Source organism: Typopeltis vanoorti, chromosome 16, assembly GCF_054136105.1.
Source record: "Typopeltis vanoorti isolate ZY-2024b chromosome 16, IOZ_Tvanoo_1.0, whole genome shotgun sequence".
Taxonomy (NCBI): domain Eukaryota; kingdom Metazoa; phylum Arthropoda; class Arachnida; order Uropygi; family Thelyphonidae; genus Typopeltis; species Typopeltis vanoorti.
In genome coordinates this window covers 117891259-117915479 of record NC_143564.1, presented here as the reverse complement: position 1 = coordinate 117915479, position 24221 = coordinate 117891259, and the positions used below count along the sequence as shown (strand labels likewise).

General features: G+C 35.3%; 1 protein-coding gene across 3 annotated transcripts in view; it reads right to left on the bottom strand.

Moving 5' to 3' along the window:
- The window catches only part of LOC150098282 (uncharacterized), a 709319-nt gene that overhangs the window by 188341 nt on the left and 496757 nt on the right, over nt 1–24221 (bottom strand). For all 3 annotated transcript variants that reach the window (XM_090406261.1, XM_090406264.1, XM_090406263.1), the window contains one exon: nt 8981–9065. In XM_090406261.1, coding sequence (XP_090262387.1) covers nt 8981–9065 — 85 coding nt within the window. The remainder of the gene's footprint in view (nt 1–8980; nt 9066–24221) is intronic.

The window sequence follows — 24221 nt, the reverse complement described above, 5'->3', positions numbered from 1 at the left end:
TAAAACTTTGGTATATATTTTTAATGCAATACCCATTTATATCTTGTTCAAAATTAAATGACAATTACTTTTAAATTTCCTGTATACTCTTATAACCTGAACCAGTCTGAAAATATCATTATCAATTGGAATTGTACTTCTTGCATGTTCTTTCTACGTGAATGTATGTACATTTTTATGTCGAAACACAATGTAATAATGAATAGTCCTTTAGAGAAATCTAGCAGATACTCAACATGTTGTTTTCGCCAAATTTTCTCAAAACATTTCTGCATATCTAGGATTCATTTCATATTTTTCTGCTTAGTTCTCCAAACTCAAACCAGTCCATCTTCAAGTCAGCTGTCCTTTACAATAACTTAAAAAAAAAAAAAAAATGTATGTACATCTTATCTGGTACAATTTTCTTTGGGACTATAAACATAAGTCTCACTGCCCAATTTTTAATTTGAAAGTCTACTCACATCACCCTACTTGAAACCAATTCCCATTCAAGAAGTTCAGCATCAAGTTTAGTATTGATAACTATAGATACTCCTTTCTTTATGTGAAAACTTACTTGAAAATATCATCATGTAGATGCTATTGAGAAGTTTCTACACTGTTTTTGGTCTTCATTTCAGTAACACCAGTGATAGAAACATGGTGTTTCTATAATGCCTCTTTTCCATCAATATTTCTTGTTTGATGGTACCTATCTTCAGTACTGCTGAGGGTGTTTCAGTAGTTGAGTTGTAACTCTGTAGTAACTCTGTTGGTCCCTTTTCTATAACAGCAGCAGCACAATGTTGTTTAAACAGCTGATGTTTCAACTAGTATGATATGCGATGGTAATGATGTACCATCATATTTGTATGTGGTTTAACCACACTACTGGCCAAGATGTCTATAGACGTCAAGGTTATCATTGGTGCGAAGTGCATATTAAAATTGTAATACCATTGATATTACATTGAAATATATGATTGATGGAAAGCGTTTGAGGATGCATATTTGATTCATAATGGCCAGTAAGGTGGTTAAGTCAACACCGAAGACACTTGGTCATTTATATTTTCCCATGTTTATTATTTATCATTTTTCATCTCTGTAAAGAGACTGTTTTACACCGAGTTTTAACTCTTTCTTTTATGTAAATTACTTAAAACTGAGTTTTAAGTAATTACACAAGAATTCATTCCAACTGGTAAAATGACTTTTCTATTTCTTTGAAAATCCAGAAAATCATTGACTCAAGACCAAATAAAAAATATATACATTTAATGGAACATTATTATACATTTTAAATAAAATTAAATAAATAACTACAAAAATAATTGGATCCAAGGCCTTCTGAAATAAGTCTACACTTCAGAATCATCTTAAAAGAATAAAAATCACTCATTCCTTGACTCACTCTATTACTGGTTTGTTTAACATCTACTCAAATAAGTCTATCAGACTAAGCACCTTGTTTTCACAACAAATTTCCATAATAAGTGTATTACTGTTAATTTTTTTGTTAGGCCTTTTCTGAAAATATAAAACTGCCTCTTCACTTCCATGGGATCCCTTTTAATTTCTCCATTTAGCTTGCTCCAATCATTCTCTCTGCCTCACTGGAGCACAAATATTCTTACCTCATGTAATTCAATATGATGCCAAATCACCAATTCTTTACTAGTGAAAAAAAAAGTTTCTTTTGCTATTTCATAAATAACATATCTAAAGAAGAGTTCTTCATGTTAAGCCACTTTACAGTTTCAGATTTCACCAATTCCATTGCTTTTTCCAAAAGAATAATCAATACGAATCCAACGTCCTTAAGACAGAAGACAAAACTTTTAATTCAGTGTTTCCTTGAACAGTGAATTAGAATGTAAACTCCGATTTCTTATTTTATTTACTAAACACTTGTTGACACTCTCCCAGCTCAAAGATTCACAGTGCAATGATTCCTTTTTGGAATCTTCTATTAATATTCTCTCAACTGTCACATTTTCTTAAAAACTTCCCAAGATCAAAATTCTCTAGTAGTTGTTCTCAAATTTCCATTCTCTCTCGTGTTTCTTGTAACCAAGATACAGAATGCTCTATCTGTCAGCTATCAATCACACATTAATCTCCTAAGTGAGCAAGCATACTTCACGTAAATGGCAAGCGAGAAGTTGGGTAGTAATTGCTGAGACATTGTCGTCATTAGTAAAAAAGTGAATGTCTTTACAAAACACAAAAGATATCTCATCACTTAACAAATATGAATTACAATAAAGAAGACTGAAATTATTACAACTATCAGAATATAGTAAGTACATCAAATTACAAATGCTTTACATTTCATTTTAACCCTCAGCACATGTCGCTGTTTTCGATCAACGTAAACCATGTTGGTGTGACTTTTGTGTGCGGGGCTTATTAAATTGTTTTTATTGAATAATTAAGCTGGTGTTCATAGAGCACATTGTTAATATACATTCCAAAACATGGTACAATCAATAACAATAGCAAAAAAATTATTTAAATAATTGTTTAAACAAATAAGCGTCGGAAAAGTGCAAAAAAGACTGAAAAATTTTTAAAATTTATATCTCTGCTTGTAATAGACCAAAGCCCTTGTTTTTTTTGTTTTTTTTTAGTTTTGTAGGTAAATGTATGTATATTAATGCAAAATTAATGACAAAATCATATCTTTAAATTACAATAATTATTTTTGCAATTGAAAGTTGCGTTGCTAATTTTACAGCAATCGTAAAAAGGTAAAAAAAATTGTATAAATGCATGATTTTTTTCTTTTACGTGATTTATTTAATAAAAATATTCATTCAAAATGTATCGTTTACATTACTCGCAACAGATCGAATGTTTTGATTAGTATGCAAAACAATAATGTTCAAAATATTGTCTCCATTATAAGCAAGTTCCATGCGTCTAATGGACAGTGAATATTTAACGCATCTCCTGATGTAGACGGAAAATGCATTCGAATATCCGATTATCAATGACCACGTGTTTCTGGGGAATTGGAAGACCACTTGTGACTATTTCCACCTCAAATATAAGGTCTTCATCCTACAACTGGAGTAACTGGCTGCTCGAAGTCCTCTTCGTCAGTGGAAAAATTATCGCCTTCTTCTGTTTCTAAGTGTTCATCTTCTTCTACTTTATCTTCTTTTTTGGACGCCTCGATCTTGACATAATTAATGAGCTCACGCTCGCGGAGAGAATAAACAATCTCATCTGAATTGTGAAAAACCATTTTTGAGCTAAAAATTTCGAAAAATTAGCATTTCTCAAAAATTATTATTATTTTTGGCTAAAATTGTTGTAAACATTTTTTTAACACTTACCTCACACCCTTAGTAATTTTTGCACAAAAATATCACCAGACAGTAAAAAAATGAAAAAGAGCACAAACTCGATATTTCATTTGACATCCATTGCTCATGTTGGTTGGACTTTTTTTGTCCTTCAGCAACTTCAAGGCCTCTTTACACCTGAAAGGACAAACCAAAACTAACGGACTACCAGCCTACATTGTAGTGCTCAGCCTAAAGTTTTTATACCACTATCACAGATGGTGCTACCAGTCCCATCCTAAAAGATATTACAACCAATAGTTTTCGGCTGTACGTCCCACCGACATGGGCTGAGGATTAACAATAATAATATCGATAACAGGCACAACACAAGTGTTGATCATACATTTATAAAACCATAACTAATAATGTACTGACTTGGAGAAACAATTCTAAAAAGATTCATAATTGTAAATTATGATTATTTTACATCAACAACAGCAATGCAATGTTGTTTAAACAGCTGATGTTCCAACCAGCATGACATGCGATGATAATGATGTACCATCATAATTGTATGTGGCTTAAGTCAACACAAATATGAATTTTAGCCTTCACAAACATTTTTGCATTTAATCCCAAACTGCTAGATCTTCTACAATCACTATCTAGGTGGATACCTAGTATGCACTAAGGAAGGAAGATGATGGTTGTGTTTGAACAATGTGTTTGAAGTTCTAGATCAGTCTTGTGCATTTCTGAAAGGCTATGGAGGTCTTTTCACATTTATCTAGCTTTTACCAATAAGTCACTGAAAATTTGAATTATTTTCTGATATTTGAAGAGAAAGTTAATTATTTTCCTTTTAAACAGTGGATTTACACCACAGGATTTCAAATTCCACAATTTCAGTTTATCCTCACAAAATATTCAGCTTCACCACATTAATAATTCTGTATTTAAATTAAGGGGATATTAAATCCCACATTGTTATAAAACCGAATAAGAAACTCAAAGATTGGAATCAGAGAGTTTCATGCCGAATATAGTATAATAATCTATAAAAGTATTGGTGACTATTAGCTAACGCCGAAATGAAGCCTATTGGCTCTTTATATTTAAGTAACTTAACAATTCTGTATTTTCATTTCTGTGCTATTTGTTAATAACCATTTCACAAAGATGCTTAAAATAAATAATGAGACACATAAAATCTGTAATAACAAACTGTAATTATCTCTGGCTACTCCCTGCCCCAACAGGGAGTAGCCAGCGATAATTACAGTACATGCTTTTCTCATTTTGATTATTTTCACTCTGTGCTCATGCAATAATTATATAATTAACTTACTGGAATCCCCCACCCCTTGTGATTATCATTATTACATGACACAGGTAGTGCAAGGATGCACCATGAGAGGGCACATACTTCACTAGACCCAACTCATCATCTTTCCTACTTAATCCTTCAACTATAACACTACTACAATCAACACACAACGCCACCTACTGTCCACCAACATAAATGGTACTTTTGTCTATAAATTGTGTATATTCTCATGGCTGATTTGTCTGTATGCTGAATGAAAAACTAAGTTTCTGGGAGAAAAATCCTATTACTTGTGTATGTGATCAGCTAACTCAACAACAACCATGGGTTCAATGCACGTAGGTGTCTGATGCCATTTTGGATGAGAATGGGGCGATGACAGTGTCATTGCCCCATTCTCTGTTTGGCCTTCCTCTTTTGTTCTTTCCCTCAATCATCCCAAACCAACAGCGTTTTTACTGGGGCGATGACAGTGTCATTGCCCCATTCTCTGTTTGGTCTTCCTCTTTTGTTCTTTCCCTCAATCATCCCAAACCAGCAGCGTTTTTAATTTACTCTCATCATTCATTCTACATATATGGACAAATAGACATAGTTTTCTTTTGATTATTTCCTGGATCAGATTTTCTTTTGGTTGTATTAGTCTAGAGATTTCCTCATTGTTTACTTTCTGGATCCAGCTTATTCTCAAGATCTTTCTATAGCACTTCCTCTTCAATGCTAATCTCTTCCTTTCAGATTATCTCAGGAATACCCAGGCCTCATATCCATAGAGCATGCTGCAAAAGATACAGGTTTCCACAATGTGCAGTTTAGTGTGAATCTTTATTGCTCAGCTCTTCCATATTTTGTCCATGGCTTTTAAGATAGCTGTTGCTTTGCCCATTCTATTGGGTTATTGCAAATGAAATGGCTGTTGAATGACTGTCAGGTTTCTACTGGTTGCTGAAGAAAGCAAGCGCTGAGGTATATGCAAATTTTTTATGTCATGTGACAGCGTCACACGTGGGTGATGCGATTGTAGTATTTGTTTTGTTCAACGAGCATTAAACGTTGAATATTACCGACATCAAGTCAATCATGGAACCCAGTCAATTAAGTTTGCTATACCTTTACGAGTTCAAATCGGGAAATTCTGCAGTGGCTGCAGTAAAAAACATCGATAAAGCATTCGGCTGGAGGAGAAACCAATGAGAGATCCACTCGCCATTTGTTTTCCAAATTTAGCTCAGGAGATTTGAGGCAACAGAACGAACCCCGTAGCCATCGTCCTAACTCCATTGATTCAAATGAATTAAAGGATTTAATTGAATCAGATCTACAACAAACTGTACGAGAGATCACCCAGACACTAAATATACACTTCTCAACTGTTTCATGGTGGCAATAATAGGAAAAGTAAGGAAGCTCGACAAGTGGCTGCCTCACGAACTCATTGATGAAAACAAAGCATGCCATTTGGAAGTGTGCTCTTCTCTCTTAAGAAGTAAAGAAGAAAGGTTTCTGCAACGAATTGTGACTGTGGATGAGAAGTGGATATTCTACGACAATCGTACACATTCGTCGCAGTGGTTGGGAGTGAAAGACACTCCAGGAAGGACTCCAAAGGCACCTCTGCATCCAATGAAGATGTTTACTGTATGGTGGTCTTCTGCTGGTGTTATTTACTACTCATTCCTTCCATGAGGTGAAACGATAAATGCAGCTCGATATTGTATGCGGCAAATGCATGACAAATTGATATGCGGCAAATGCATGACAAATTGTGCCTTAAGCAACCAGCACTTGTGAATAGACATGGAGTCCTATTGCTTCAGGATAACGCCCAACCACATACGGCAGTGTCAACCATACAGCAAATCAACAATTTGGATACGAAATTGTGCCTCATCCTCCATATTCTTCTGACATTTCCCCAACAGATTCCCATTTTTTCTAGCACTTGAGCTATTTTTTGTCCAAGAAATGCTTAGCCAACGACGCATCAATTTATCGGGCAGCGGAGGCCTTCATCACTTCCAGAGACACTGATTTTTTACAAATGAGGTATAAATGACCTTGCCACACGTTGGCAACAATGCAGTGATGCTGCTGAGATTACTTTGATTAAACAGGTATTCTTCTTCTTTTTATTCTGTTCTTTTTTGATCAATTTATTGTCCACACTATAGGATTCCAAGACAGCCCATGTTATATTTTGGTCAATATTATCAAATGCTTTTTGAAAGTCCACAAACAGAAGTATCTTTATGTTCTTTCTTCAAGCTTTCTCTGCTAGTCTCAGTACAAGTATTTGTTGCACTGTACTGATCTTGTTTGCCACTTCCTATTGACATTTCTTATATGTTTATAGACTTCTCTAGTTTTGTGTTCTCCATAGTACTGTTCAATATCTTTGCATTGGTCTTCCAGCATTGGCCTTCTTGCTGCTTTCTGTACTTCATTGCATTTTTGATGGTATAACTCATCTGCTGCCTCTGAATTATCTCTATTAAGTTTCAGTTTCTTATACCAATTTCAGGGTTTTCTGAGTTATCCATTTCTTGTCGATCTTCTCTCTTTCAGGAAGCAAATCAATGGTGTGTGGTCAAGAGGGTAAGAAGAAAGGAAGAATCTTCTAAGTATTCCCAAGCTGATAATTACTTCTTCTACTGCTTTTTTTAGTAGTGTAGTCAGTTGTTCTGCTCTTGTATTTATATTTTATTTTTCACTTGTGGTCTTAAGCTTATTTTCCAGTATGTCCTGATATGCTGTTCTTAGCATGTCTTCTTTTTATAAGTTGAAACAGACCAGTGGTTTGACCTGAAAGTCATTTGAAATTTTATTTTATTATTTTTTTTAATATAGATATTTGATCCACACATGAAAGGTCATGCCCAACCTATAGCAAATCAATGGCGTGTGGTCCAGAGGGAAAGAAGAAAGGAAGAATCTTCTAAGTATTCCCAAACTGATAATTTGCTGATATGAAGAAATGGAAGTCTGCATGTGACAGTGAGTCCAAGACACAATGGCAAGCATAAATATTCATTGACAGAAGCTGATGCTTTTTTGAGAAGGTTGGTTACTTTATCTTACCGTCAGGTTCTAGAAAATCTATTCTGGAGATTTTAGCAGCCACAATCCTAAGTTTTTACAACATGTATGTGCCATGAATTTTCAGAGAAAAGATGCAGCCTGTGAACAATAATGAATACACACATTGTTGACAGGCATGGATAAAGGCACAGAGAACCTGAACCACAGAGCAATGACATATGTTGATGGATGTGTCTGGACATATAGGATACTTTTTTAGCTTTTTGAAAATGGCAGTATCATGATGTGGATTTGTTTCTTGTGATATGGATTAGATCCACTGGTCATTGTGCATGGAATCATGCATGAAAGATCTTCCAGTGATGTCGACTGTATGTGTCTTATGCATGACAAATTTTATGGCGCTGGCATCAGCATCATTCAACATGATACAATTTTATGTCAAAAACTGATGACTATAACTAAACATCTCAAGAAAATAACATATTTTCTGTTTATATATTATATTTTGTTTATATATTAGTCTTCTTCATTAGTAATTAAGATGACTCTTTCTTTTAAGGTTACACGGTGATCAGCATTCATATTTATGAATTTAGAGACACAAAACACACGTGTTGAAAAGATTATTTTACTGATTAATAATAAAATAATAACTTGACGTTTCGACCTTGATATTGAAGTCATCATCAGAAGGATACATGTGTATAAGAACCAAGCTACATTGCTGTTGCACTCTATACAGGTAAATTACATCTACGTTGTTAACTAATCTTTTTTTTTAGTCTGCCCTCTTTTTTTTTTTTTTTTTTTAATCACTAGATGGCAGGCTAAGAAAAAAGATTAGTTAACAACATAGATGTAATTTACCTGTATAGAGTGCAACAGCATGTAGCTTGTTCTTATACACATGTATCCTTCTGATGATGACCTCAATAGAGGGGTATAAACATCGAGTTATTATTTTATTATTAATCAGTAAAATAATCTTTTCAACACGTGTGTTCGTGTCCCTAAATTCATAAATATAAATTCTTCATTAGTAAAATTTGCTAATGCTTTACAGGAGAAAAGAGTAACACAAATGTGATAAATTTTCTAATAGAAATTAGTACATAGTCTTCCACAATGCATAAATGTAATTATTTCAGCCAAAGCAGGACAATATGTTAATCTCTATTAATAAAGACATTCTGTTTATATATTAGCATGTCCTAAACTTTTGGAAGGATAATGTATGTTAATAATAAATATAAACAATACAATAAAAATAACAATAAATATAAAAAAAATGTTATTAAGTCCACAACTAAATATATATAAAACAAAAGCATACTTTTGGATGTGTATTTAATGATTGACTTTTCACTTGAAATAAATTTTCTTCTTCTTTAGATGACAGTGATAAATCTACAGGTTTTCTGTTGAAAGATGAAAGAGATATAATGTAAAGTTTAACATTGCTGGAAAAATGTGAAAACAGCTATGAAATTTATATTTATTTCCAGAGCCTTTGCATCTCAGTCTGTATGAATGACACCCCTTTGGTTGGAAAGAAGTGGTTTGAATCCGATCTAGGAGGTGAAGAACTTTTATAAGCTTTTTAACCAAAGACAAGAGTTAGCTAATTTCTTGTGGAGGTGACAGGGTATATTTATTCTCAGAAACTTGAGTTGTTTTCCCCCCCCCATTCGGCAAGACAAACTGGCCAAAGAAAACATGCAACTGATGGACACTATGTTAACAGGATTAACAGTCTTATCAGAGAATTAAGAAGGTTCCAAAGAAGACAAGTAGTCAACTGTATGTGACAAGCTACTAAGTATAATAGAGGGTAAAATGTAATACCACATTTCATTTTGTTGTCTGCAAAGAGAAAACCATTTTTAAATGAACCAGTGAACCTTTCTATTGAGATTATGGGTTTCCATAATATTTTCACATAAATCCTTACCCATCTATGAAATAATCAACCATTATATCTTATGAGTCCTTATGCTTTAAATGCAACTTTTACAACTTGCATTGAGTACCTGAGGATGAATGCAGATAATTATCTCATTATCATAATTGAGCCAGGTGTTAGGCTCAATTGTCCTATCACAGCCAACTTGTGTAACTCAGTATATCTCTTATATACTGCTAAACATCTCAGTCCAGAGGTACCAACGATGTGTATATATTTTGATACACACACCATTTACCAATAATTGTACGGACACCCCTGTTATTTGATGTTATTTAACATTCCAGGTTTGTTAATAATATAAAAACCAATACAGATAGTAGGAAGCAGTATTTCAGTGTAGCAGCTGAATACAGGTGGTATGAACTCAGTGACTTCAAGAGAGGTGTCATCGTGGGCTGACACATTGGTGGCATGCCCATACCATTGCTGTTCAACTGGAGCATCCAAAATCAACAGTTGGTGATGTGATCAATAAATGGAGATGTTCTAGAGTCATTAGTGAAGGAAAACACCCAAGGCGGCTGCTAAAAATGAACAGGGACAGGAGGGTGTTAAAATGGATGGCACACAAAAACCAGCTACAATCAGCACAGATCATCTGTGATGAGTTCAATAGTGCCAATAACACCAAGGTGAGCATTAATACTGTATGAAAGAAACTCGATTAAAAAAAAAAGAAAAGTGAATGCCTTACCCTCATCTACTGCTCTTGTTCCTCTCTCGTAAAAGGCAACAACTAAAAAAACAAGAATGCTGTTTAACAAAGGCATGCTGGCATGAATAAATAATATTGTTCTCATCTGTTCAATTCTGTATATGAGTTCTTACCAATTTCTCCAAAATCTAACTACAGAATAAACACAAACTGCCTATAGTCTGGATACTATCTTCATTCTTATGCTATCTTTAACAATGGCACTATCTTACCTTCCTCTCAAGAAATCTGTCTCATTGATAGACTTTCATTAAATAGTCAAGTTAAAGGCACAGTATATTCCCTTAATACATGTGGTGAAATTCCATCTAGTCCTCTGTGCCTTATTGACTCATATATTACTCATACAGTGTATTCATATTTGGAATACATCCTCTTCATTCACTTCTAAAATTTCTCCACTTCTTATCCTTCTAGGAGTATAGTCTAGTGTATTAGGATGGAACACTCTGATAAAGTGATCATTTAGTGTATGCTGCCTCCTCTACCCGGTTTATATTGCTATAGTGGAAGTCCCCTATAATGCTCACCTGCTTTGCAATTGCCAAAATAATCTGCATAAATATTTTTTACTCATCACCATGTACATCCCTTGGTCTATCAGAAAATCCCACTAAACAGAAAAACAAGTTAAGGAGAAAATAGACTCGTAATTATCTCATGAGAGGTACTTAAAGAAGGTGTGAAAAATCATGTTTCCCAGGTGCAAAAATTAACCATATTAGCCCTACCATCCGGATGTAAAAAGGTAAGTCAAAGGAAATAATTGTATTGGTAGAACTGTAGAGAGAGAATGTATTAAGTGTTTCAAAAGTCAGTGTCTGTTAGGTGTCGAGAATGCAACAAATACCAACAATAAGATGGAAAATGATGTTATTCATGTCAAACATGCGGCAGTGGAAATAGAGGAGAATAAAATGGATATTAATAAAGAAATAGCACGCTTAAGGGTCAGAGCTGTATAACTGAGAGAAGACCTCTACATAGCCTTTAAAGGAATGCAGAGAACAGACCAGGGATTCTGACCTAATGTCCAATCCTCACCTTCTTGTGATGCACCCTGTTAGGCATCTACCTGGATACTGAATGAATGAGGACAGGCTGGCAATTTGGGATTTAGCTGACCAAATTGTATTCTTATTGGCTTAAACCAAAATATAAAAATGATGGTACAACATGACAGAATTTCATGCTGCTGGGGCGTTGCGCGGCTAAACAAGGCCCTGCGTTTTTTTCGCCACGGAACCAGGGCAAACAGCAAAAAGGCAGCTACTGGAACAAATCCTAAAAGACACCCTAACTCGTCACCAGAGTTCAAGATCGGTATTATCAACATAAGAAGCCTGAATGGCAAAGAAATGAAGCTAGCTGAGGAATTAAATAAGTACCAGATCGACATAATAGGGTTGACTAAAACAAAAAAGACAACATCTGGTGAGATCTTTCTGAGCAATAAATACAAAATGTTATATTCAGGCTTCATAATCAAGGAAAAGAAGGAGTAGCCATAGTATCCAACACTAAATACGAGGCTAATCTTCTTGAATGGCAGGCAGTCTCAAGTAGAGGGATGTTGTGGGCAAATATCAGAATGGGGAACTGAAAATTAAACTTATTTGTGCCTATGGTTCCACAGAAGGTTCTATTAAGGTAGAAGAAGAGGAATTTTTTGAGGCTTTAGAGAAAGCAACTGACACAATGAAAAAGGAAAAGTTGGTCCTTGTTGGGGATCTAAATAGCAGAGTAGGAAATGATTGCTAGACATACAAAAGTATTTTGGGAAAATTTGGAGAAAAAAGAGCAAGGTTAATAATAATGGCAAATGCCTGTTGGATTTCTGCTCAGAACATGGACTGGTTATTACTAACACAATGTTCCAACATAAAAATGTGCACAAATTTACATGGAGAGAAGAGGCAATGAATAAGAAAAGTCTCATTGACTATGTTATTGTTGACAGTGATGATAGTTTTCTCACTGGTGCAGGACACTAGAGTGTACAGAGGATTTAAAACTGGAAGTGATCACCATTTAGTCTTGAGCAGGATAAAATTGAATTTCATACTGAAAAGAAGAAGGTGTAAGAAGGTTTTAAAGCAAATAAAAGTTGAGAAGCTCTCAGATGTAAACTGTGGACTAAAATACGCAAACATTCTTCAAGAAAAAATGAAAGAGTTTGAGAACAGGAACCAACCTTGGAGAGTCAGTGGCAAACACTGAAGAAAACACTGATTGATTCAGCCATGGTAAGGTTGTCTGCAAGGATAAAAAATCAGAACCCCATGGTGGACACAGGAAGTTAAAGAGGCGGTGAAGGAAAAGAAGCAAATAAGTCAGCTTGTGCTCTTAGAGAATACTGAGACAAATGTAAGAAAGCTAAACACTGTAAAACTAGCTAAACAAAAGTCATGGGAAGACTTTGGTAAGAACATAGAAAATAATATCAAGAAGGTGGCAAAATATTCTGGAAGCTGTTGAAAAAGCTCAGAAATGGAGGAAAGAGTGCTGTAAAAGGAATTAGAGATGATAAAGGTGATATGAAAATTGGTGAAAAAGATATCCTTGAAGTATGGAGTAATTACTTTGAATAATTGCTAAATGAAACAAGCTGTGATGACAGCACAGTACTAAAAAACACTCAACAGACATGCAATCAATACTTGATTAGAAAAAGCCATCAAAAGCCTGAAATGTGGAAAACCAGCAGGTGGTAGATGGTATTCGACCAGAAATGCTCAAGCATAGAGGTATAAAAGTCCTACAGTGCTGCACTGCATAGTTCAGAAGGCCTGGACAGAGGGATGAATTCCAGATGATTGGAGTAGAGCTCTCATAGCATCCATATATAAAAATGGAAATAAAACTGAATGTGAGAATTACAGAGGTATTTCTCTACTGAGTGTTTCTGTTAAGATATATGCAAGTATACTTTTGAAATGGTTGAGAAGGATTGTGGAAGAGAAGCTTGGGGAACAAGCTGGATTCCTGCCAAATAGAGGCTGTCAGGATCAGATTTTCACTTTACAACAAATAGTTGAGAAATCATGGGAATGTAACAAAGATCTGTATTTAAGTTTTGTAGATCTGGAAAAAGCATATGACAGGGTGCCAAGAGAGAAGCTCTTCAAAGTGCTACATTTGGATGGTGTCAATGGAGCATTATATCAAGCAATACTTAGTCTTTTTTTGAGTTGTAAGTCAGCAGTTAGAACTGAAGGAAGTACAGGAAGATGGTTCAATGTTAAATCTGGTGTCATACAAGGGTGTACATTATCCCCTCTGTTAATTATTATCTATATGGATCACATTATGAAGGAAAGTGGTATTAAACCTAATATCAAAATTGGAGATGTTAATCTTAGTTCTTTATGCAGATGATGCTATACTTCTAAATAAATCAGCTACAAGTCTGCAAGATTCCCAGACTAAATTGAATAATTCTTGTAATAGATTTGGTATGAAGGTCAGCAATAACAAGACAAAGACAATGAAAAGAGGCAGAAGCACTGAAAATATCAACTGTATTTTGAATGGAGAACCTACAGAACAAGTAAAACATTTTGGCTACTTAGGCACGATTTTTAGTGAAGATGGTAAATTAAATATGGAAATAGACAACAGAATCAACAAAGCTGGTATGGTAGGAAGTCAATTGAATAAATTCATATGGAATAAGAGAGAATTAGTCAAAACACAAAATTAGCTGTACACAAGACAGTGTTCAAACCAATTTTAACTTATAGAACTGAGAGCTGAATTAGAAATAAAACACTTGACCAAAGACTAGAGACCACAGATATGAGAGTCCTGAGAGAGATCAGAAGGGTGAATAGATGGCATCAGTGGTAATGTCATATTAAAAATGAGGATATTAGGAAAGAACTTAATATTGTTAGCATTCAGGAATGTGTTAGCAGAGCTAATCTCAGGTGGTATGGTCACTTAAACAGAATGGGAGAGGAAAGATTAGCAAAACAAGTATTCTTTGCCAGTTTGGCAGGAAAAAGATCTAGAGGAAGACCAAATATAGATGGATTGATACAGTAAGGATAGCCTTAGAAGATAGAAATATAAGATCTTGTAACGTTGAAGCCTTGACAGGTAACAGATTGATTTGGAGGAAAATTGTAGATAGGAAGTTAGTCATGGTGTAAGTTTTTCATGCAGTACTATCATATCCTGTACTTGAGGGTACATACCAGGAATTTGATGATGATGAAACTGCAGTAAGAGTTAAGCAGGGCTGAAAAAGAAAGAACAAGTTATCAAAAGGAATAATAAAAACCAACCGAACAAACAAGAAAAACAAGTTGAGGAGAAAATTATGTATGGAGTCTCAATAATTAGAGTACTTAACAAAACCGTGACAAAATTATGTTTCCCAGGTGCAAAAATGCACTATACTAGCCACACCATCCAAATGAAAAGTCGAAGAAAATGACTGTCTTTCTTGGTAGAAATGATTTAAGAGGAGAGAAGTATTCTATGAGGGAGAATGTAAGGGAGCTTTTAGAAGAGGCAAAACTGAAGAGTGAAAAGGTGAAGTTTGTAAGTCTCCTACAATGCCATGATAGAGGTGAATGGAGGAGGAAGGCATTGGTAGCAATGAGTCTATACGTAGATTCTATAGGGAATGATGTAGAATTTGTGGATCTATGGTCTCTGTTTGAGAAAAAGATGGATTTGTACAATGTGATGGACTACATCTAAATTATTTTGGTATTAGGTGTCTGGAAAGAGTTTTGCTTGCCAAGCATGCTGAAGTGCAAATTCAGGGAAACTTAAGATATTAGGTTGAAAGCAAGTGAGTTTGTGTGAAGGCACCCATGAAGTAAGTGAGTGTGAGAATGACGAAGTGAGGAATCTAGTCTATCAAGCAAAATTATGGAAAACGATAGTCTATTCATTTTTTTTTGGGAAGTTGAATAAAGTTATGGTTAGTAGGGGTGTGAGGACTAGATTTTTTGCTTGGAGAGTTGTGAACAAGGAGAATGGGTTGCCAGCAGTGGTGCACTCATTATTTAATCTTGGAGGAGGCCGAGTACTCATAACTCAATCTTGGGGGGGGGTGATGTAAGTGAGTGAGTTCAACAGTTGGAACAAACAGTTCTAGCTGTGAGTTAGTATTTTTAGGATACCATACTGTTGAACTGGATGATGGTGTGATTGTTTGTGCAAATATCTCCATGTATGTATGGGTTTTCTATAAACCTAAAAAGATAAGGAACCATCTGGAAGTTGTGTGATTAGCGTAACCAGGAAGGGCACAAAGGAGGGAGAAATATTTGTGAGGGTGGCTAGTAATTATCCAAATGTTTAGCAAGTTTGTATGTGGGGCTGTTTAAAAATTCTGTTCAGCTAAAAAATATTTTAGAAAAAAACCATGTCTTAAAAAGTTCAGATGTAATGATTAGTTTTGATATCACTTCACTATTTACAAATGTACCATTAATTGAAACCCTTGATTTTCTTAAGTCACATTTTACCCAGATATATTTGAACTATTTAAATTTACAGTACATGTAGGTTATTTTACATGGAAAGGGAAGATATGCAAACAACTACATGGGACAGCAATAGGTTCCCCCATTTAGCCAATTTCTACATAGAACACTTGAAAAAGCTAGCTATAAATACAGCCACTCTCAAACCAATGGTTTAGCCATGCTATGTTGATGATGTATTTGCTATTTGGCCACATGGTCCAGACAAAGAGGATACATTTTTAGTGCATTTAAATAGCCAACAACCAAAAATGCACAAACAGTCACATTCAGCTCAACAGTATGGTATCCTAAAAACACTAACTCACAGAGCTAGAGATATTTGTTCCAATGACAATGCAGAACTTGCTCACTTACATCACACTTTCTCATCCAATGACTACAATCCTCATAGGATAGAAAAATTACTAAATGCTCCCCAGAAATCCCCTCCATTATCTACCACGCAAGATTACAGCAAAACTGTTACCATCTCATACATTCAAGGCACATCTGAAAATATATCTCAGTGCTTAATAAATATCAGCTATGCACTGTATTTAAACCGTATTGTCAGGCTTACTATGGACAGACAGGAAGAACTGTTGATGCCTTGGTGAACACAAAAAATACATCTGGCACTATCACTATGGCAAGTCAGGTCTAGCAGACCTGACTTGCCAGATGCTGGATATAATGGCAGTGAAATATCAGCAAACAAGTTAATAAACATTGATTATTTTCTTTTCTTAACATGATGTGTTGTCATCAATGTTGCCTTGGATACCCCTTCACACAGGATCAATTGTAGATCAATTGTACCCCTTCACACAGAAGTAATTATAAATCATACAAGATTGTTTTTGTGCTCTGAAGATGCTGGATATAATACCAGTGAAATATCAGCAAATAAGTTAATAAACATTGATTATTTTATTTTCTCATCATGATGTGTTGTCATCAATACCATGAAAATAAATTAACATCTATGCAAACACATAAGCCTTTCCATGCGTTTTATAAAAAATAGTCTCTCTAAATGCTTGTATCCTTCTGCATTCAAATGTAATCCATCTCTTGCATACAGCTCTCCTCTATCCTCAAATATACTCAATGGAATGGCATATTCCAGACCTCTCTTCCTATATATTCTTGCTATCATCTCATTTGTTATTGGTGCTCTTCTGCTATACTCCCCATTATCAGAGCAATATGCTAACTGTATTTCTTTGGAAGCATTTCTACTGTACTGTCCTCAACAATGACCTCAAAATCTTATGCTACATAATTCCCATTACCTCTCAGGTCAGTTGTACCAACCATTACTATCTACAGAAACTTTTCCTGAACTGCCAGTGTTCTAATGTAACATCTTATGATTATTAATTAGAAGTATATCAACTGTTTTACCATAATCTCCAACAACTATATCAACATGATAATTGTGTAATTCCTCTGTCATCTATACTTTTTTTTTTTTTTTCATTCATGCTCTTTACAGTTATAGCTGACTTTTCTTTTCTCCCTCTTGGTTGTTGATGGAAACAGTCGAAACCTTGTATAATAAGGTGATGCCCAATTCTGGAGTTTTCTGATTATAATTAGCTATGTCCAAAAAGGACAGAGCTAATAATAATGGTAAATACTGCTGGAAAATGCCAATTTTTGTGATAAACAGTAGTCATTCATTATTATTCTATTCTGCATGGAGTTTTAAGAACATTCAGTAAAGAAAAAAAAAAAAGAAAGAAAGAGAAGGTGTATGATCACATTGCTGCTGATAGTGATATCTCCTAACCTGTTTAAGGATATCAGAATGTAGAAGGAAGTTATCATAACTAAGCCCTGGGCAGGTTAAAAATGAGCACCAAAGTCATCACTCATCCTTATCATTTCTATTAATGGAAATGTATAAGAAATTTAATCAGTTTGTCATGAACACTCACTATGCAAATATCAGCATATATATAAGTAATTCAAATATGTGAATACTGTGAAAACATCATTTGAAAACAAAAACTGATTGTCAAATATCGACTGACTCATTTCATGAAGCACATAAGAAGGTTGTCTGCAAATCAGAAAAATAAAATAAAATCACTTATTCTACTCCAAATGTTAAAAAATCAGTAAAAAAAAAAATTCTAGAAAAAGAAATCAGACAGAATTATACAGCAAGTTTGATAATATAATTATCATGAACAAAATAAATGTTTTGAATGATAGCCAAAAAAAGAAAAGGCTGCTTCATTTTTTTTTTTTTTTTTGAAAACAAGGATCAAAATAATATAAAAAACTAAAGATAAGGAAATTTTGGAGTGATTACACAAAAGTATGTAATCATGACAAATAAAAAACAGGAGCAGAAAATATCCAGAAATAACAGAGTTGGGAGCATACAGTATGTCAATACTGGTAGTAGAAATAATCACTGTTCCTCAGTTGTGATGGGTTCAAATTGCCTGTCAAAGCATTACTTGGCTTAAGAGAAATCTACCAGGTGAGCCAATCCTATCTTACATAATCTGATATGTCTGCCAATTGTAAGCATTCTCTGGATGGTCTGATTGTCTTATGATAGATGAAATAACTAAGTTTACAGGTGGAAAAATCCCTGCCACCTCTATATGAGACTGGCAAACTCACCTTCAGTTGAAAAACCCTTATATATTTTCAATGCATCCTGGATGAGATTTGAATCCAGGTGTTTACATTCAAGGACACTGTCATTAATGAATGAACTGCAGAGGCTCTACATTAATAGAACAAGTAATGTAATTTTTGTTTCCATCTATGCTATTTCATTTCTATGTGTCATGAGCTGATTTTTGTCAAGTGTATAAAACAGTTTTTGAAATCTTGTCAAAATTTTAATAGTGGGCACTTGATTTACCAAGTGGGTGTTTACATTACAAGTGAACATGTTAAATTACATGTTCACTTGTAATTTATAACAAGGTAAAAGATAGCCACTTTTGAAATGTGGTATTATAGAAGACTGTTGAGGATATCGTATACTGAAAGGCAGTCAAATAAATGGGTGCTAGAAAGGATTTAAAGAATATTAAGACGCCTTAAAGATATTGACAGAAGAGAGATGAAATACTTCAGCTACACTGACAGGTTGGAAGGGGAACTTCTCAAAACAACAGAAGGTAAAGTTCCTGTAAAAAGAGGTAAGGGGAAGACCCTCAATAAGATTGATGGGTGGTGTGTCTGAAGTGACTGATCTTCACAGAGTTGAAGCCTCCAAATGGGCATACAACAAAACCACCTGGGGGGGAATGGTGCGACCACATAGCATCTGATGATGTCCAATGAATGGATGGCTGGCTGGCTGGCTGGCATGCTGATGGATTTTTGATAATTCCACTGATACTATTCCTAACGTTTGAGACACTGACTAGGATGCTGAATTCAACTGGTAAGAGATCAGTGTTGTGAAGAAAATCCACATTAGTGTGGTGCTGATTATCTTCGGCTCGCACATGAGAAACTGTAGGATTATTTTATTTTTTCTGGACATACAACCATGCATCCCCATGATAGCTGAATGGATAAAGTTAAATTATACATGAAAATGCAAAATGATGCAAAAACTTAAAATTTATTTAGACAGATAAATATCTACTAGGTAATTAAAAGTTATAATGCACTCTGAAGTGTGAATGCCTGGTAGTATGGTTTTACTTAAAACTGGCTTAATAAAATTTTTTTTAAATTTTTTAATTCTATTAAAAAGTGCTGATGTATATAAAACTTGTAGTCACCACATAGCAATATTATTTTTTAAAGGCAATTTGCTATAGCAAACATTTCACTACCGCAAACTGCCCTTTTCATCCCCATTAACTGTATTTAGTTCTTTATTTTATTTTAAAATTACAAGTGTTGGAAAATTGAAAAAATAAATATTATAGCTAACATTACAACAATTTAAATAAAAGAATCTTACTTCACTTAACCAAAGAGCTATGATATGAAATGTAAAGGATTGAAAATCTATTTCTTTTGGCTTTTACATATCTAATAGTATATTTCAATGTCTTTCAACCTTTTTTATTTCAAACTTTATCAACTATTGCCTTTCCAAGTTTTCCATCATCAGCAAACAACTGAATATCTCCTTTAAATCCTTCCCTATATCATTAATAAAGAAATTCGAGTAGTGGTCCTAGTAAGGAACACCGGGCATTCAGCCAGTACCTTCATTTGCCTTGATTTCATTCAACCATATACCACCCTCTGATGTCTGTCTGTTAGCCACTAGATTCGTATCCATTCCCATTTGCTCCAAACTTAGGGTAATAATTTGACATGCAGTATTCTGTCAAATGACTCTGCAAAGTCCAGCAGTATCATGTGCAGCCATTTTCTTAATCTAATTCTGCTGTCACTTTGTTATAAAAGTCAGTAAATTACTAAGGCAGAACCTACCTTCTACAAAGCTATGCTGTCTTCCATAGAGTATGATATTCCTATCTGCTCATTCCTGAATTTTACCATTCACTAATTTTTCCAATACTTTAACCATTGCTCCTGAGATATTAATTGGTGTGCAATTTGCTACTTCTGTCTTGGAGTCACACTCATTCTACTCCCTTAGAACTTTGCCAGAGCTGAGACTTAGATTAAACAGCATCTTCAGAAGGACTACCAATTCTTTTGCACATTCTGGTAGTACATAAGCTGACATACTATCTAGTCCCACTGCTGTATTCACACTGATAATTTTCAATATGCTGGCCATCTCTAGTTCTTTATTGTACAATCAAACCTGTGGAGAATTCATGAGAATTTGTTTAGTCACCTCTAGTTCATCTACCTCAATTCTCACATCAGTAACTGCAAAGTCATTAGCTGGATGACATACTCTTGCAAAGTGATCACTCAGTAGCTCAACTATTTCTTCTGCATCTGTCACTCTGTCACTTCTCTACCATCAGCACTGAGTAAAAGTATTCTATTGTAATCATTATTTCTTATTTGCTACATAGTAAAAAAACTCATTTGGATTTACTTTCACCTACTTAGCTAATCTCTCTCATAATCTGATTTACTCTTCATTACCACACTAGTCACATTTCCTGCCTCCATATTGTACTGCTCATGAGTATGCTAATCACCTTTTTTGTTCATATTTCCTCCATAATGTTTGCCTTTTTGCAGCTTCAGCTACATACTGCTACTCACCAATTCACTCCCTACTCAGTTTATCCTCCTGACCCTCAGTACGCAACAAACTACCTCTTTCCAAATCTCTAATTACTTTCTGTGCACTGTTGACATTCTTTCCATGTAGCTTCTTAGGCCATGGTACTGCTCCAAGTCACCATCTAAGTTTGTCATAATCTCCAGCTTTGTAAATCTACATAAACCTTTTCTTAAATGAGAATTCCACTTCCCCTGATTGGAGGTAGAGTTGCTTCTGTAGTTATGGATATATATTCTGATGCTATTACCAGATCCAACAATCTGAAATCCCTGGTCCCATCCATCACCTGCTCTTTCAGGTAATTATTCCTTAGTAAGTGTATAAATTCCATTTCCATCCTGCCATGTGCCCTTTTCTCCTTTTAATCTATATCTCCATAGTTGATGTCCCCAATAATAATTGCTCATCCTGCACTCATTGTGTTAATCTGTCCAAGCATGACATCCACTTCTTCCTCCAGGTCTATAGTAGCAGCAACCAACAATATATGTTGTGCTACTGACTTACACCAGATAGCCTGAAGTCTACAATCCTCCTTAAGTCAAAGTTCTTCAGCTATCATTAATAATATCCCTTCTCCTCCTGCTCTATTCCCTCTAGCTTCTCTGAAAATGCAATATCTCTTACATTCATTCCCTGTAACTACATCATTCTGTCAACCAGATCTTGCTGATGCGATAACTCGAGTTGCCAAGTCGAGCTGACCAGTAACAAAAACTTCTCTCCTTTGTTTCTGATACTTTAACATTTGTGGACAGGCATTTCAACATCACTGCATAACGTCATTACCAACCGATTCCAATTTGAAACCTGGGAAACTGCACCCAGCTGTTCACAGTCATTTTTGCACTCATTCACCCCCCCCCCCCCCATATCTCCAGTTTCCTTGATTTTGCATTAGAAAACCCTTAAGTGAAAACAGACTTGGATGAATTGGAATTTCAAGTCCTTTAATCTATCAAATTTGTTCCATATATCCATAAACTGCACATCATTCCTCCTGCACAATCTTCTCACTGACTCATTAGCAATCACGGCTCTCAATTCTATCATATCATACCAAGGCAGCAGACTTACAATCTTTATTTTCTAACACATTTTCGTTTCTTCAACAACTTTTTCACATCCTCTCTCATTGCATATTTCTCACATTTCAAATCAATCAAAACTATTTTCAACAGAATTTCATGATCATCATCTGTGCTAGTAGGAAAGAATTATTAACATAGAATAATAAGGTAAATTCATACAATAATGATATAATATGCATGAAGTCATAGGTGATCTACAGTTTCAAAATAACAAAAAAAAAATCAGCATCTGGCTAGAAAAGATTGCAGCTATAACTGTCACTGAGAATCAGTTACAATTCTGCACAAAACAGTGATGACTTTTTAAATGGAGATTTAATTTCATTAATCCAATTACCCTTTACTAGCTTAAGTTACTAAAGAGTAATTGGTAATTGGACTTGTATGGTACATAAGATTAAGGTTATTGCCTGCAACTTCAAATGTACGTTTCAAATTTTTCTGGTTTATGTACTAAGCAAACAAAAAATACTTTCAGCATGTTCTCCCTTCCATTCTTAAAACAAACTGCATGATTTAATAAAATAATTCTGAAAACAAGCTGGTATGAAAAAAAAAGTGACTTGCCCCCCCCCCCATTTACAATGTAAATTGGGTGGTGAGATATATGAGATTCTTGCTTGAGGTTGTACAAAAGAAAATGAAGAGAGGAAAGATAGTGTGCGTGTTGCCTAGGTATGATAGTGACGAGCTGAGCTGAAGAGCAGTAATATTGAATAACATAATAGCTAGAATATGCCAGAAGAGAGGATTGGAATATGTGGATGTTTGGAGGGCATTTCAGGACAGAAAGGAATTGTATGTGAGAGACCACTTGCATTTGAATGAGGAAGGACGTAGGCATCTGAAGAGATTGCTGTTTTCTGAACGAGTCGATGTGTCAATGCAGGGGGAATCCAGAATACCCAGTGTGGATGGTAGAAGAGTGGCTCTTGTGGGAGAATAGGTGCTTTGGAGAAGGGGGAAACGATATCAGGTAATGCTGAGCCCAGTGGAGTCTAGAGGGGATAATGCTATGTATAGAAACAGTGGCATTTTTATGCTTTATACTAATGCCAGGAGTATGCGGAATAAGGAGAGGAATTGATAGCATTGATAGCATTATTGGAGCAGCAGGGTACAGCATTTTTCGGCAGGATAGGAAGGGAAAGTATGGTGAGGTTGTGAACTGCTTATGATAAGTGACGACTTATGTCCTCTAGGATTGGAGGCTTTGGAAGGTAGTGACACTAATGATTTCGAAAGCATATGGTGTGAGGTAGAGGTGGGCAAGACAGGATATTTAGTGGAGTGTTGCTATAAACCAAGGAGCACAGAGGGTGGGGATCAGGAGATATTTAGACAGTTGAGCTTGGCAAGTGCAAGAAGAATGATTGTTATGGGAGATTTTAACTACAGCAGTATAAACTGGGGAGAAGATGCATGTAGCAATAAGGGAATGGAATTTCTAGAATTCTTGTGAAACAAATGTCTTAGGGAACATGTAATAGAGGGAACAAGAGATTCAAGAGTTTTGGATTTGGTTATAGCCTCAGAAGAGTTGATAATAACTGAGATGACATCTCTCCCACCAGTTGGAGAGAGACCATGTGGTTTTGACAAGATGTCACATGATAAGCTGATATTTAAGTTGCAGCAGATGGGTTTGGATGTCAGGTTGGTCAACTGGATTCAAGATTGGCTGTCTGATAGGTATCGGAGAGTTGTTTGGTGGGGCAGTTTCAAGGAGGCAGAAGGTTAGAAGTGAGGTCCCACAGTGCTCAGTACTGGGATCTATATTGTTGAACCTTTATATCAATGACATTGTCAGTGGACTGTAGGGGGATATTCAGTTGTTTGCAGATGACATGAAGTTGGGAAGGGTTATTAGTAATAGTGCAGATGTGGCAGCCCCTGCAAGAGGATTTGAATAAACTAGACAGATGAGCAAATGAATGGGGATATCGGTTTAATGCAGCAAAATGTAAGGTCTTGAGGTTTGGGACACATCGATGGGACACTTCATACTCTATTGGAGTTGTACTGGAGGAAGTAGGGGAAACAAGAGATCTGGGGTTGATGAGTGATAGAAACCTGATATTCAGGGGACATATTGCAAAGGTGG